This window comes from Zalophus californianus, chromosome 6 (genome assembly GCF_009762305.2).
Source record: "Zalophus californianus isolate mZalCal1 chromosome 6, mZalCal1.pri.v2, whole genome shotgun sequence".
Taxonomy (NCBI): Eukaryota; Metazoa; Chordata; class Mammalia; order Carnivora; family Otariidae; genus Zalophus; species Zalophus californianus.
Genome location: NC_045600.1, coordinates 38,956,856 through 38,974,250, shown reverse-complemented (window position 1 = coordinate 38,974,250; position 17,395 = coordinate 38,956,856). Strand labels below are relative to the sequence as shown.

Genomic DNA, 17,395 nt, shown 5'->3' with positions numbered 1-17,395 from the left:
CAACCCCTTTTTTTTTTTTTTTTATAAAATTCTTAATGGAAATCTAGAATAGCTGCAGAAATTCACAGTAATACTGTTACTAATACAGAACTAATGCTTTATTGTAGAATATGATAGGTATTCAAGTATATTCTCATAGTATATTTCATTCATTCTCCTTTATTATTGCTAAAGGTCCCAAGGCTCTATCTTATAAATAAAACTTGTGTTCTTTCATTTAAAAAAATTTAATCTTTGTAAATTGCTCTTGCAAAGCGCTTCTGTTACCAAATCTTTAGGTACAAATTTATTCTAGGACAATTCTGTTGAAATAAATTGCTTGTTATTTGAATTTCTTCTGTACTGTAGCCTTAAAACAATTCCTTTAAGTATGTTAATTGAACTACATTTGTGCCTTAAAAATATTCTTAAGTTGTTGATTTGGAAAGAAAATTAGATTCTGCTATATTTTTACTTTCATACTATGAAATGTTTAACAATATAGTTTTTTTAAGGATTAAATTCTAGGTAGTTATTATTTTAAAAATCTGTAGGCCATTTGAAGAATATGTGTGTTTTTGTAGGTAGCCTTGGTATAGGAGATAGAAATGTGTTTGTAACCTTCATTTTTGTTTACACATATAAAGTACTGTGTTTGTATATATGATCTCCTTCCTTCTTGGCTTCCTTCTGCATGTGTTTTTGTGTTCTTATTTAACTGAAAACTCAGAAAGGAAGAGGTCTGGATACATTTAGTTTAGACCTTAGTTCCACAGCACTTTAAACATATAAGAGAACTTCATGTTAAACAGGATAAATAAGCCTACGTATAAGAATTAGTAATTTTCTTGTTATTAATATGTATGTGTACAGATTTGTGTAAATAGTAGCCCTGGTTTAGTATCAGTATAAGATATTAGAAATATTTACTATCATTGCATTAATTAAGAAAATCTAGACTTAATTTCTAAAAGTAAGTCCATAAAGGAGAATAAATATATTTTTGGTTGTACTCAACAATTGTTCCATTGTGCAAAACAGAACAAGGATCATTTCCAAACGGCCTCAGGTGAAATCTAATGGGAAACAATTGCAGACTGGTCTGAATTCACTGGTAGAAGAATGTGTCTTAGATAAACATCTGATCTAAGTTATAGTACTTTGTATTACTCTTTTTGTGATTAGCTTTTAATTTTTTTTAGTTTAATAAATATGGTTGGCTTTGTTAGATGAAATAAGACTCTATTTATATTGTCTTTAATGTGGATTTTATAAAAATACTTTTTTTGCAGGTTATTTTGATTTATGAATCTCAAACAGCCTTTTCTTATTATGGAATGTTAAATTTTTTTGTGAAGTGTTCTCCATAAAGTGAATATTTAGGTTGACATCAAATGCTTATGAAAAGGCATAATTTAAAATAAAAGACTTGTTGCTCATTAGTTTTTCCTTTTTAACTTTCATATTGCACTTTTACTTTTCTTACAGGAGAGTTCTGATCTCCCTGTTGCTCTCCTTTTGGCTCAGCATAAAGATCGATCTACCCAGTTGGAAATGCAACTTGAGAAACCTAAACCAATAAAACCAGTGACATTCTCCACAGGCATCAAAATGGTAAGCTGTATTTTAATGGCATGTTTGAAGAATGTATTTCAAGGATTGCACTTTATAACTTTATATTGATTTCTACAGTTAAATTGGAAGGTTCACATGTTTTAAGAACAGTGTCTGATCTAGGCTAGACCTATAGAAAAATGAATACATGCAGTGAAAGGGGAAAGTGAAAAGTAATAAATAATTTTCAAAGTACACAACACAATTTTGTTGTATGTGAAATTGGGTTTGTATGTTTTTTTCTTATTCTACATAAATTTTTAAGCTTGTAGTGTAGAAGAACATTCTTAAAGAAAATGCAGGCTTCTGGTTTCTTTTTTGGCTTGTAAGCAGCTTGGATATTGTCATCCCATTCTAACAACAAATAAAAAGCTGAGCATACTGAAAAATCCAACAACTTTTCTTAGATCCATGAATGAAGAGAGGTCATAAGGCAAACCACTGCCCTCAAAATTGTAGAGATCGGTAGAGAATACAGGGAATCACAACTTAACTAGAATAGCAATCTCGCCAGGAACTAGTGCTGGTATAGGTAAATCTGATTGTAATTGACAAATTGCTGGAGGCTCAGTGTGGACAACTCTGAGAGTTCAGAACTCTGTGGGGGAACCAGTTATTGAGGGCCCCTGCACTTTTGTGAGTTTTACCTCTTGCATCTCTATCACGTTCTCTCAGTGAATATTAGAGAAAAATCCCCTCTTGCTTTTAGCAGAGAAAAGGGAAAAGGAACAATTTTGAAATATACCAGATAATTTTGTTCTTCTTAATAAGGCCTATCCTCAGGATAAACTATTTCATCAGAGTCTAACCTACTGGAGTTTATGAGAACCTACCTGATGTAGGGGGAAGGGAAATACCCAATTCCAGCTGTTCAAGCCTTCTGTATGGGAGAAGGGAAACAACATAACTTCAGCATACTCTAACCATTCTGCCCTGCCTAAGGGGAGGTGGGATGAATTGAGAAGCTCTTATGAAGTTCACAGTCTAGAAGCACAGGCTTTCTAAAGGACTGAGACCTGATCATAGAACTATAAAGTGCTCTGCCATCCCCCACACCTCACCACCACATTGCTAAAGGTCTATTTATAGCAGTGCCTTTTCCCCAGTCTATTATGCCTTGGTTGTCAAGAAAAAAATAATAAAACATACTAAAAGTCAGAAAACAAAGTTGGAAGAGATAGACCAAGCATCAGAACCAGGCTTAGATATGGCAGGGGTGTTGGAATGATCAGACTGGGAATATAAAACAATTGTGATTAATATGCTAAGGGTGCTAATGGATAATGTAGATGACATGTAAGAAAAGTGGGGAATGGTAAGGAGAAGGATGGAAATTCTGAGAAAGAACCAAAAAGAGATGCTAGAGAAAAGAACATTAACAGAAATGAGGAATAGCTTTGATGGGCTCATTAGTAGACTAGACACCCTGATGAAAAAATCTTTGAGCAAGAGGATATATCAGTACACTCCTTGAAAACTGAAAACCAAAGAGAAAAAGACCGGGGGTGGGGTGGGTGGGAAACAGAACAGAATATCCAAGGTCTGTGGGGTGACTATAAAAGGTATAACACATGCATAATGGGAATGCTAGGAGAGTGAGAGAAAGGCACAGAATATTTGAAACAGTAACAGAATTTCCCCCAAATTAACGTCAGATACCAAACCAAAGATCCAGAAAGCTCAGAGAACACTAAGTAGAATAAGTGCCAAAAGAACTACACCTAGGTATATCATTTTCAAATATCAGAAAATGGAAGATAAAAATTCCTGAAGCAGCCAGAGGGGGAAAAATACCTTGCCTATAGCAGAGCAAAGATAAGAATTATATCTGGCTTCTCCTCAGAAACCACAAGAAGAGAGTGGAGTGAAATATTTAAGGTGATGAGAGAAAAAAATCACCAACCTAGAATAATGTACCATGAAAAATTATCTTTTAAAAGTGAAGGAGAAATTGGGATGCCTGGGTGGCTCAGTTGGTAAAGCGGCCTAATGTTGATTTTGGCTTGGGTCATGATCTCAGGGTCCTGGGATTGAGCCCCACATTGGGCTCCAAGCTCACGGGGGAGTCTCCTCTGCTCAAGGATTCTCTGTCTCCTTCTGCCCCTCTCTCACCTTGTGCATGCATGCTCTCTCTCTCTTTTTCTAAAATTAAAAAGTGAAGGAGAAATAAAGACTATCAGACAAACTAGTTTTTTGCCAGTAGACCTTCATTGCAAGAAATGTTAAAAGAAGTTCTTTTAGAGCTAAGGAAATGATATAGGCAGAAACTCAGATCTAAATAAAAGAAGAGCATCAGAGAAGAAAAGAGTGAAGGTAAAATAAAAACTTACTTTTTTATTCTTAATCTAACAGGTAACAGTTTGTTTAATAACAATACTGTATTTGAATATGTTTGCTTATGTGTATGTGTATACACACACACTCACTTATATATAAGTAAAGTGAATGACAGTGATGATGTAAGATATAGGAGGAAGCAGAGCTGTCATATTATTATGAGGTACTCACACTACCAATGTTTTTCTCCCCAACTGCCCATTCAGCTACTGTTTTTTTTTTTTAAAGATTTTATTTATTTTTGCAGGAGAAAGAGAGAGGGAGAGAGAGAGAGAGAGAGAGAGAAAGTGCACACAGGCACACAAGAGGGAGAAGGGGCAGAGGGAGAAGCAGACTCGATCCCAGGACCCTGGGATCGTGACCTGAGCTGAAAGCAGACACTTAACCGGCTGAGCCACCCAGGTGCCCAGCTACTGTTTTTTGATTTTTAAAATTGCCTACCTTGTTAGTCATACATGTGCCGCCTGTTAGATTATAACATCTTGAGGGCAGAGGCTGCATATTTTAACTTCGTTTTATATGATTATGAATATATGGGTACCTGAATAATATAAAATATTCCCAATTTTAAATTCACAAATTTAGGAAGTATTAACACATTTTCATATAATGTAAAGAAAAAATTACTTGTTAAGGAATTACAAAAGCTTTTGAATTAAGAGACAGTATAGAGAAAAGAAAATAGGCATGGAGAGACTCAGGTACAAGGGGATTAAACTTCAGCTTCACCACTTACTAGATGTCTATGCATGGGTAAGATACTTCTTTATTCTTTCCGGGTTTGTTTCCTCATTGGTAAAGTTGAGATAATTTTCACTTTATATGATTGTTTGGAGGATTAAATATATATATAATGTTAACCACGTTCATCTTTAATGTTATCAGTAATTTTTTTTTTAAGAGAGGGAGGGGGAGGAGCAGAGGGAGGTAAAGAATCTTAAGCAGGCTCCATGCCCAGTGCAGAGTCTGATGCTGAGCTTGATCTCATGACTCTGAGATCATGACTTGAGCCAAAACCAAGAGTCAGCTGCTTAACCAACTGCACCGCCCAGGTGCCCCATCAGTAATGTTTATTGTTATTATTATAGTTAAATATCTAAGTGAATTACATAATGATTTTTTTACATTGTGTAATTAGATAATAAAATATTTCTAAGATTCTTGAATTTGAGGGAATTTTATGATAAATTTGTCATTTTGATACTTCTCTAAATCTGTGGTAGTGCTGTGACCATAGTGTTTTAAAGTTTTTTTAAAATTTATTTTTTAATTCATATATAGTAAAGATCATTCTTTGTGGTATACAGGGTCTTGACAAATGCATAGTTGTATATCCACCACCATAGTCATAATATAGAGCAGTTCTATCCCTCCTCAAAATTCCTTTGTTCTACCATTTCATAGCCTGTACCTCCAACCCCCCTAAGCAACTAGTGGTTTGTTCTGTGTCTCTATTGTTTTGGGTTTTCTAGAATGTCATATAAAAGGAATCATACATACAGGCCTTTTAAGTCAAGGTTTGTTAACTTAGCAAGATGTATTTGAGGTCATGCATGTTGTTGTTGTTCCTTTTTGTTGAGTAATATTACCATTTTCAGTTATCACAAAGTGAACATCTGTGTTACCATCACAGAGGTAAAAGAAAAAAAAATAATTGTCAGTGCTCTAGAAGCCTGCCTTATGACCCCTTAGACTTGGTCAGTTCCCCATTCTTTTTCCTCAAAGTAGTCACTTTTCTTCTTTTTTTAAAAAATAATTAATTAATTAATTAATTAATTTGAGAGAGAGAGAGAGAGCACAAATGGGGGGAAGGACAGAGAGAGGGAGAAGTAGACTCCAAACTGAGCAGACTCCTCACTGATGCCGGACTTGATCCCAGGACCCTGGGACCATGACCTGAGCCGAAGGCAGACGCTTAACTGACTGAGTCACCCACGCATCCCAAAGTTGTCATTCTTCTTTTATGGCAGTCCCTTTCTTGTTCTTATAAATAACTTTAACATCTAAGCATATATGTCTTAACGTGATTAATGTTGGGCCTGTTCATATTTGTGAGATTCATCCATGTTTTTTGCATATAGCGCTTTTTTTTTTCTTTTTCATTGTTGGATAATGTTCCATTGAAGGAACATACTACGATTTATCCATTCTACTGTTGCTGGATGATTGGATCCCTTTGAGTTTTGGGTATTATGAATTATGCTAACGTGTTAATATATGTTTCTTGGCGCACATGTACACATATTGTTCTGGTGGCTATTTACCTAAGAATAGAATTATCAGATCATAGCGAATATGTTTGTTCATTTTAGGCAATATTGCCAAATCATTTTCCAAAGTGGTTTTTGCCAATTGTACTTCTACCAGCAGTGTTCTTGTTATTCCACATTTTTGTCAACATTTGTGATTTTCTGTCTTTTCCGATTTTACCATTCTGGTGGGCATTTAGTAGTGTTTTGTGATTCTAATCTGCATTTTATTTTGCTGATCACTAATGACATTGAGCATTGGCTATCCTATTTTCTGAAGTGCCTGCTCAAAACTTGCTAATGTGTAGGCGTTTTTTATATGTTCTGGATCTAAGCCTTTTATTAATGATATGTGTTGCAGGAACTTAAATTATTTGCTGGGTCACCTGGTTGGCTCAGTCAGTGGAGCATGCTCTTAATCTTGGGGTTGTGAGTTCAAGCCCCATGTTTGGTATATTCAAACCTCAAAATAAAATCTTAAAAAAAATCATTTGCTGTCTCTCAAGGGATAGGGATTTTTGGTTGTGTGATTTCAGTAGTGACATTTGTGATTTGTTGCACATCTTCATACTTCTGTTCTAACTTGCTCTGAGAAATAAAAGTGTTTTCTTTTACCTACTCCTTCCCCCACAAAAAAACCCACAAGCAATTTAGGAAAACAACAGGAGTTTTTTTCACTCGTGGCTTGTTTCTTTTCACTTTCTTGAGGGTATCTTTTGATGCCTTTATTGTTTTACTTTTTTATTATCCACCTGGAATTGATTTTTTTTGATATGATGGACGGTAGGTGATCTAATTACTTTAATGCTTGTTGAGATTCATGTAACTTAAGTGTATGATAGAATACCTATTATTAGTGTATCCTGTAACAATTCAGCTTTTGGTTCAACAGCAAGGTGAAATTTTTAAATGACACAGTTTTTATGTGAATTTATTAATACCACTGGCTGGGAAGTCTGAACATAATGTAGATGAAAATCCAATGTTTATCTAGTTGAATGTTTTTATACTCTTTGGAAAAATCAATCCTAAATTGCAGAATAGAAAGTAACATTTATTGAGCATCTATATCCCAGGGGTTGATTTCATTGAGCAAATGTTGGTAAGGATGCCAGCATTGCTTAGGACTTTGTGACCTTTGGTAATTCTTTTTAGTAAAAGTTCTTATCTTTTGTTTTTATAACTCCATGAAATGGTATTCTTATTTTTGCAGTTGTGAAAACTGAGTCTCAGGGAAGTTAGATCACATATCAAAGGTGACACCGAAACTCATTCTCTTTCTATTATACCTCATTATTTAATTAATGAGAATATTAAAAAACAGAATTTATAAATTCTCCTACAGGTATCTTTCTGATTTGAAGAGAGCTAGGATTTGAGTTATTGCTTCTAATAGTGGGCTGATTATATGGACTGGGTAATGTAAGGGACAGGAGCCAGCACAATGACCTTTTCTTTTCCTGATCTGCTCTACTTAAACAAAGTCCAACACAACAAATGAAGTCAGATATACTGAACTTGGAGAAGGTTCAAGGAAGACATACAAATGTGATAAAGGGTTTTAGAAGTAGATCCTTTGAGATGTGACTGAGAAGACAAAATTTATTTACTAAACCCAGAGAAAGATAAAGGGTTAAAAATTGGCATGATATAATGAGTAAGAAATGAGGATTTAATTATTATGTATTTTTTTTTTTTAAAAGATTTATTTATTTATTTGAGAGAGTGAGAATGAGAGAGAGAGAGCACATGAGACGGGGGAGGGTCAGAGAGAGAAGCAGACTCCCCGCCGAGCAGGGAGCCCGATGCGGGACTCGATCCCGGGACTCCAGGATCATGACCTGAGCCGAAGGCAGTTGCCCAACCAACTGAGCCACCCAGGCGCCCCTAATTATTATGTATTGAGATATGTAGAGTTGAGACAGTCATCAGCGAACAGATTTTGGTTAGGGATGTTCACATATATTGTGCCTGATGAATTCTTTGAGTTATATTTCCTAGGAATTAAACTCTCAGTGGGTGGGGACATGTTAGGGATAGGATCTTAGAAAAATTATTTGTATAATTTGTGACTTGACTTTCTTAGAGATTTCCATTTAATCACTGTCGTATGCATGAATAGGAGAAACTTCATTTTTTTTTAAAGATTTTATTTATTCATTTAAGAGAGAGAGAGAGAGACAGAGCACAGCAAGGGAAGGCAGAGGAAGAGGGAGAAGCAGACTCCCTGCTGAGCTGGGAACCCAACGTGGGGCTTGATTCCAGGACCTGGGGATCATGACCTGAGCTGAAGGCAGATGCTTAACCATCTAAGCCACCCACCCAGGTGCCCCAGGAGAAACTTCATTTTATATATATTTTGTCTTTTCTGTAGTGATAGTTTTGAGCCTTTTTTTTTCTTAAGATTTTATTTTTTTAACTAATCTCTATACCTAATGTGGGGCTCAAACTTAGAACCCTGAGATCGAGTTGCATGCTTTACCAACTGAGCCAGCCAGGTGCCCCTGAACTTTTAAAATAGTAGTTCCAATGTTGTTTCTCAGTCAAGCATTAGTTATTTTAATTTCATTGTTTCAAATCCCAGCAATATAATTTTAGGGTCTTCTGTTTCTTCTTCATATCATAAGTAATTCTAATCTTTTTCCCAAAAGAATAGCTATGGCTACCATTCCTGATTACATCATTCTCGGGTGAGCCTATGAATAACTTCAATAAATCAGGTTTTTACCCCCATTTGTTGCTAATTTGTGTAGTTAAATCATTAAAATATCCATATAGAAAATCTAGATTTAAGTAACTAAGTCTTAGTCTTGTCTTTTTTGGGGGGCAGGGGTAGAGGGAGAAAGAGAATCTTAAGCAGGCTCCACATCCAGCATGGAGCCAGTCACAGGGCTCTATTTCACAACCCTGAGATCATGCCCTGAAATCAAGGGTTGTGCACTTAACCGGCTGAGCCACCCAAGCGCCCCATAGGTCTCAGTCTTTTGGGAGGGAGAAAAGCCACATTTGTCAGGTCATAAAATTAGGAGCCAGAATCTAAGGCTGGGAATCTGGTGCTTTTTCAGATAAGATGGTGTTCTAAACTTGACTGTGCTTTTGTATGCAAACTGGAAACAGAGTCAACAAAGGTACCCTAAGAATTATTTTTAAGTATAGCTTTTGGTCCTTTGTGGGTGATTACTGGGGAGTAGTTTAGGGAAATGTGCCATTCATTGCCAAAGGGGAAAGCTGTTTGAGTATTTTAACCCTAATGTTTAAAAATTTTTATATTATCTATGGATAAGCCAGAACAGAGCTCATTTGTGATATACATTGGCTTTTCTGACTGCAACAAATAGTATTTAGCTATTTGTATCAAGCATTGTTTATTCTTCTGATCTCATTTGAAGATTAAACTCTTTGTTAAAATGTTACAGAAAATTAATGTCCGGTTGTATCTGAAATAAAATAAAAACTGTATTGAATAGTCAGGTTTGTCCTATAAAACCATAAATTTGAGCCAAACAGTTTAAGTGCTTTAAGAATTTGCCTAAAAATTGAAAATAAAACTTGACCAAATATTATTAATCCTGTTTTTTTTTTTAAGATTTATTTATTTTAGAGACAGAGAGAGAGAGCACGAGTAGAGGGAGGAACAGAGGGAGAGGGAGAGAAATCCTCAAGCAGACTCCCTGCTGAGCATGGAGCCCAATGCAAGGCTCCATCGCAGGACCTTGAGATCATGACCTGAGCCAAGATTAAGAGTCAGACGCCCAACCCACTGAGCCACCCAGGAGCTCCATTAATTGTTTTTTTTAATTTTTTTTAAGGATTTTATTTATTTCAGAGACAGAAAGAGAGCATGAGCAGGGAGAGGGGCAGAGGGAGAGGGAGAAGCAGACTCCCAGCTGAGCAGGGAGCCCGATGTGGGCCCGATCCCAGGATGCTGGGATCATGACCTGAGCTGAAGGCAGATGATTAACAGACTGAGCCACCCAGGCGCCCCTAATTCTGTTTTTAATAGACAGTTTGCACTTGCGTAGCAAATCAGAGTGTAGCAACCAAAGAAGTCATGTGTCCTTTATAAAGTCTTGTGAAAATGCAAGTAGTATTCGAATTCTGTTTTTGGGTTTTTTATCTTTAAATGTGTTTTCAAATATTAGTAAAATTAGCATTAAAAATAGTCTTATCAGTTGTTATGCATTGTGAAATCCATCCATACATAAATGATTGAGCTATTTATTACTTTCTCTTAACAAATGTCTCTAGCTAAAATAAATAAATAAATGTCTGTAGCTATTTTGTTATTTTGATAAAATTGTAGTCTATTCTAATTTTCACCATAGATAGCTTTGAAGAGTTTATATGTAAGTATATAGAAGTTTTGTTAGTTCAGTCATATTTGGAAGGAATTGGAGGTTCTTATAAATTAGTATAATCTTGAGTACTTTAATATGTAAACCTTTTATAAAATGAATAGTTGCTCATGATTAAAATTGTAAATTTGAATTTTATTATTTTTAGAATTATTTAAAATGGGTTGCCATATAATATTATTGTAAGGGGTTCAAATTGTGGCTCCTCTGCTACATACGTACTAGCTGTATGACCTTGGGCAAATCACTTAACCTGATAAAGCCTTAAGTTATTAAGTTCTTTTTTTTTAATTAAAAATTTAAAAGTTTTAAATCAAATTCCAGTTAACATACAGTGCAATAATAGTTTCATTTATACAATATAATGATTCAGCACTTCCCTGAACACCCGGGGCTCATCTCAGCCAGTGTAGTTAAGTGTCCTTAATCCCCATCACCTATTTTACCCAACCCCCCATTCACTTCCCCTCTGGTAACTATCAATTTGTTCTCCATAGTTAAGAGTCTGTTTTTTGATTTTCCTCTCTCTCTCTTTTTTCCTCCGTTTGTTTATTTGTTTTGTATCTTAAATTCCACATATGAGTGGAGTCATATAGTATTTGTCTTTCTCTGACTCACTTATTTGGCTTAGCATAAAATCTCTAGTTCCTTCCATGTCATTGTAAATGGCAAGATTTCATCTTTCTTATGGCTGAGTAATATTCTAATATATATGTGTATATGTGTGTGTGTGTGTGTGTGTGTGTGTGTGTGTGTGTGTATCCCACATCTTTTTTATCCATTTATCAGTTGATGGACACTTGGGCTATTTCTGTAATTTGGCTATTATAAATAATGCCGCTATAAACATTGGGGTACATGTATCCCCTTGAATTAGTATAGGGTTGTTGAGTATTTTTTGAAATAATTACATAAAACTCAGAGTGCCTGGCCTATTGTAAGTATAAATGGATATAGATATAGGTAAAAACTATAATAGACCAGTGAATTTTGATTGCAGGTAGGGTTTGTGACTTTTTAAATTTATACCATACCTTTTTGACTAGATATTCCTTATAGGCCCCCAAATGCCTTTAGAAACCTTTTTTAAGGGACACCTGGGTGGCTCAGTTGGTTAAATGTCTGCCTTTAGCTCGGGTCATGATCCCAGGGTCCTGGGATCAGGTCCCAAGTCGGGCTCCCTGCTTGGTGGGGAGCCTGCTTCTCCCTTGGCCTATGCTGCTCTGCCTGCTTGTGCTGTCTTTCTCTCTGTCAAATAAATAAATAAACTCTTAAAAAAAAAGAAAGCTTTTTTTATATTCCATATTTCTAGATAACATTTCAGTTATACTATGGACATATATTTAGTGTCCAGAGTTGGGGAGACTTAGAAATAACTAATTATATACTGTGAGCTTTATATTCTTTCCCATACCTTACTATGGTGAAGGGAAAAAAGCAGTTACTGATCAAACTATTGACTATAGGAGTTATTGCAGTGGTTGAATTTATTCCAGGAAACTTGTCTGATGGTCTCGACATGAGCATAGGCAGAAATAATGAATCAGGGAATTGTGAATTATATCAGCTATTTTAATTGTAATAGGAACAAGTTAAAATCAGTAAGATATGAATAGTGGGAAGCCTTGATCCTTTAGTTGCAGGCTGGAAGACTTTCTAGATATGTGAAAATGTGGAAATACTCAGTCTGGAATGCAGAAATAATGGTTTCCTGATTGAATTAATGTATTCAACAAGCATTTTTCTACAGTGTTTTATACACTTTATTTTGTATGGCTTAATGTAATGAGACAGATTTTTCAGTCTTACAGATATTTTTATCAGGTACCAATCAGCCTATCACAATAGGGTTTTTTTTTTTTAAGATTTTATTTATTTATTTGACAGAGACAAAGATAGAGTAGGAACACAAGCAGGGGGAGTGGGAGAGGGAGAAGCAGGCTTCCCACTGAGCAGGGAGCCCGATGTGGGACTGATCCCAGGACCCTGGGATCATGACCTGAGCCGAAGGCAGCTTAATGACTGAGCCACCCAGGCGCCCCCTCACAATAGGGTTTTATCAAGTACCTGTTACATATGCAGGGCAATGTTAGCTGCTGGTGTTGAAGATATGATAATTTTATAAGTGGCAGAAAAGAAGGAAGATGTGATTAAAGCAGTCCCTGAATATTATTTCGTTTAATCCTCACAAATATCCTACAAGTTTGATAGTGATATTACTGTTTATGAGGAAACATGATGACTCACATAAAATAAGTCTCTCAAACTCGTAGTTCTGCTAAGTGGGAGAGCTAGGATTTAGGCTCAGGCAAGTCTGACAGATTTCAAGGGTTTTCTGCTACTTTACCTGAATGGTCTTTGTCTTCCAAAAGTTGGTTTTCTAAGTGGGAAGTGAAAACTAACATGTAAAAATTAACTGAATAGTATTATTTCTATATACAGTGAGGCTTTCTGCCAAGGGACCCAAATTAAATAAATCCTTGTGGAATACGGTGAACTAGAATTAAGCCTCGAGAAATGTAAACTTTAAGAAAGATGGAAGGGAAGAAAGAAGCCATTTCATATTTAAAATGGGTATGTAGGAGCATTCTGAGCAAAAGAATGGAAGGAGTGAATTTAGCAAAGTTCATTCTATGGTTCCCAGCCAGGAGTTTTCTTCTGATGAACTTGCACAGTAATTTCAAAATGCTCATCCTTTCGTTGGCTCCTGAGGTCATGCTATGAAATTCAAATACCTAAAATTATTTTCACATGTCAGTAAGAGCTTTTTGGTAGTAATCAGTTGAAAAGGTTACTAAAATTGATATTTGGAAATGCTGAAATAAATCCATTTTTTTGTGTTTGCTGAGGACTCTGATACATACAGTATTTTTCTGAGAAGTCTGGCTGCCACAAATATTTGGCAGTCTTACAAGGCTGTATCTGCACATGTGCATGACCAAATAATTTCTGCAGTGCTTGTCAATGTGATACTTTAATTTTTTAGTGAAGCAAATTTATTTTTTCTTTGTAATTTTATCAGTGCACAAACAGTATTGTCTGGAACTAATTGTAGTGTTCTTGTTACTATTCGTCTAATAATATTTGTAGCAACATTACTATTTGGACTCTTTATAAGTTGGGAAATTCCTGTAGGATTTCTAGTACTGTTTCTCTTTCATTCCTGATACTGGTAATTTATATCTTCTTACTTCTTTTCTCTAGTCATTCTGACTAGAGGTTTATCAATTTTCTCGATGAGGTCAAAGAACCAGTTTTTTACGTTGTTATTTATTTTCCATTTGCTCTTCTATTTTCCATACCAGTGATATTTACTCTTTATTATTTCCTTCATTCTCCTTAATTGGGGTATAACTTGCTCTACCTTTCTAATTTCTGAAGATATAAGCTTAGATGATTGATTTGAGACTTTCTGATTTTTTTTTAATTACTGACACTTAATGGTATAAATGTTCTTTTAGCCATTTCTTTAGTTGCATCTCACACATTGGACATGCTATTTTGACAGTTTGAGTCCTCTTAGAGGCAGTTACCAAGATGGGTTTAAATGTGCAAGAAATGTGTTAGGGAAGATAACTGAGAGAAAATGAGGAGGCAGCTGTAGGAGACTGAGAAAATCATTGGATGGTGAAGTGGGTTTGATCCCAAGTGGAGAAAGAAACAAGGTTGGGTAGGAGCACCTGGATGGCTCAGTCAGTTAAGCGTCTGCCTTTGGCTTAGGTCATGATCCCGGGGTCCTGGGATGGAGCCCCATGTCGGGTTCCCTGCTCAGCGGGGAGTCTGCTTCTCCCTCTCCTCCCCACTTGTGCTCTCTCTCTCACTATGTCTGTCTCTCTCAAATAAATAAATAAAATCTTTAAAAAAAAATCTTAAAAAAAAGGAAGCTTTTAAAAAAAATGGGTAAAAGTGTCTCAGATTACAGTATATTTTTCTCTTTTCTCTCTCTCTTTTTTTTGTTTGTTTTGTTACACTATAGTATATTTCTAAGGAAAGTTTGGCAAGGCAACTGGGGAGTTCTTGTGACAGAGGTTTCTGGCAGGGGCAGCTTCTATCTCCTAACTATGGAACTGCCTTGGTATTCCTGCCTCAGTCAGTCATTGGCTAGAAGATGGCCTTAGTGCAAATGTGGAGCTGGATTTCATAGTGTAGCTGCTGGGACTCTTACTCCATTATGCTCCTGCACTTGGGAGATGAGAGGTGCATTCATGTAGCCATCATAGTTGTGTTTTCATTTTCATTTAGTTAAAATAATTGTGTAATTTTGGTTTCTATTTCATGCTTGACCCATGGGTTATTTAGAAATGTGTTGTTTAATTTCCAAATATTTCCAGATTTTCTAAATACTTTTTTGCTTGATTTGTAGTTTAATTCCCTTGTAGTGAGAGAATGTGCTTTGTATGATTTTAGACATCTTTGACATATTGAGACTTGCTCTGTAGCCCAGAGTATGGTCTATCTTGGTGAAGTTTTTGTGAATTGTTTGTATGATTTGTTTGAATGATTTGTATTATGATCTTGGGAAGAGTATTCTGTAAATGTGAATTAGGTGAAGTGAATTGATATTGTTAAGTCTTGTTTCCTCATTGATTTTTTTCTTTTCTAACTGAGGGAACAGTGTTGAAATATTCTAGTATAATTATGGATTTAAAAAAAATCAATTTTGCATTATATATTTTCAAGCTCTGTTTTTAGTTGCATAGACATGTAGGATAGTTATATCCTTTTGATACTTTTACATCTTTATTTTGAAATATCCCTCTTTATTCCTGGTAATATTCTTTGTTCTAACTACTACTTTTTTTTTTCTTTTTTAAGATTTTATTTATTTGAGAGAGAGAGGGAGAGACAGCGAGCACAAGCAGGGAGAATGGCAGAGGGAAAAGCAGACTTCCCGCTGAGCAGGGAGCCCGAGGTGGGGCTTGATCCCAGGACCCTGAGATCATGACCTGAACCGCCCCGGTGCCCCTAACTACTACTTTTTTTGATGTTAATATAGCCACTCTAGCTTTTTGATTGGTGTTTTCATAGTATGAGTTGCTTTCTTAATGTGTACAGTTGGATCTTGGTTTTTAATTAAATCTGACAATCTCCCTTTGCTTATTGTTCTAAGGTAATTATTGATATGGTTTGGTTTAAATTTACCTTCTTCAAATTTGGAAAAATTTTGGTAATTATTTCTTCACATATTTTTCTACTCTCCTCCCACCCCGAATTCAATTACATATAATTGATATTGTTACATAGTTCCTCAGTGCTTTGTTGATTATTTTTCTAGTCTTATTTCTTTGTGCTTTAGTTAACTACTATTACTATGCTTTCAAGGTCACTGATTTTTACTTTGCTTAGTGCCTCATCTGCTGTTTATCTTTCTTGTTATATTTTTCATTTCGGGTAGTATGCATTTTAAATTTCTATATATTCCATTTGAACCTTTTTTTTTAAAGATTTTATTTATTTGAGAGAGAGGAGAGAGAGAGAGCATGCGTGCATGAGTAAGGGGGAGGGGCAGAGGGAGAGGGACAAGCAGACTCCCTGCTGAGTGGGGAACCTGATGTGGGGCTTGATCCCAGGACCCTGAGATCATGACCTGAGCTGAAGGCAGATGCTTAAGTGACTGAGCCGCCCAGGCGCCCCTGAAACTTTTTTTTTTTAAATAAAAGATTTATTTATTTATTTTAGAGAGAAAGAGTGTGCTTGGGGAGTAGAGGGGGAGGGGGAGAGGAAGTGAGAGTCCTAACCAACTCCCCGCTGAGTGCAAGCCCTACATGGGACTTGATCTCATGACCCTGAGATCACGAACTGAGCCAAAACCAAGAGCTGGACACTTAACTGACTGGGCCACTCAGGTGCCCCTGAGAGTCTTTTTTTATCTCCATTTCTCTCATCACATTCATGTTTTTTCTCTACCTTCTTAAGCATGTAGAGCATATTTATAACAGCTCTTTTAACGTCCTTGTCTGCTAATTTAATCATTTGTTATTTCTGTGTCTTCTTTTGACTGATTTTTTCTCCTTGTATGGGTCATGTATTTTTGCCTTGGTTTTGAATGCCCTGGTAGTTTATGGTATTCCAGTAAATATTTTCAGACTGTTTGGGATTGTAGTTAAGTTACTTATAATCTGTTAGATCCTTGCAAGGATTGTTTTTAAGCATCATTAGGGTATATAGGAGAAGACTTTAATGTTAGGCTAATTTAGCTCCACTTTCAAGGTGATGCATTTAGAGGACTGTACCTGATGACCCATGTATTGAGACCTTTTTACCTTGTTTATTGAGAATCTGAACTATTCTGATAACTGTGTGAGCTTTGGAAAATGTTTTACCTGTTGGGTCCTAGGTTCTTTTCTTGGCCTTGAGAAGTTTACTCTTTGTCACATTCATATCAATACCTAGGCATAAATTAAGGACATCACTTTGTAGATTTCTAGAGCAGAAGTGGACAAATTATAGCACCCACGCCAATCCCACCTACCACCTGTTATTCTAACTCAAGTTTTATTGGAATAGAGCCATACTCATTTACATATTGTCTTTGTGTGCTTTCATGTTTTAACGAGTTGAGTAGCTATGACAGAGATTGTATTGCATGCAAAACCTAAAATATTTATGTGCCTTTACAGAAAACATTTGCTGACTCCTGCTTTAGAGTTTTCTCTGTGCAGCATTTTCCTCTCTAGTAATCTGCCCTGGAAATTATTGCTACCCTGAGAGCCATGATGTCTGATCTCAGTCTTTTTGACTCCCCAGCTTTTTTTGGGTTCCTTTCCACATATCTTGGCCTGGAAATTGCCTCCATGCATTAAGCTGAGGCAATATAGAACTCACTTCATTTGCTTCCCTTCCCTTGGACATCATAGTCCT

General features: G+C 36.0%; 1 protein-coding gene across 2 annotated transcripts in view; it reads left to right on the top strand.

The window, feature by feature from the left end:
• MNAT1 (MNAT1 component of CDK activating kinase) overlaps positions 1-17,395 on the top strand; it is a 200,343-nt gene that overhangs the window by 81,297 nt on the left and 101,651 nt on the right. For both annotated transcript variants that reach the window (XM_027570811.2, XM_027570812.2), the window contains one exon: positions 1,468-1,593. In XM_027570811.2, coding sequence (XP_027426612.1) covers positions 1,468-1,593 — 126 coding nt within the window. The remainder of the gene's footprint in view (positions 1-1,467; positions 1,594-17,395) is intronic.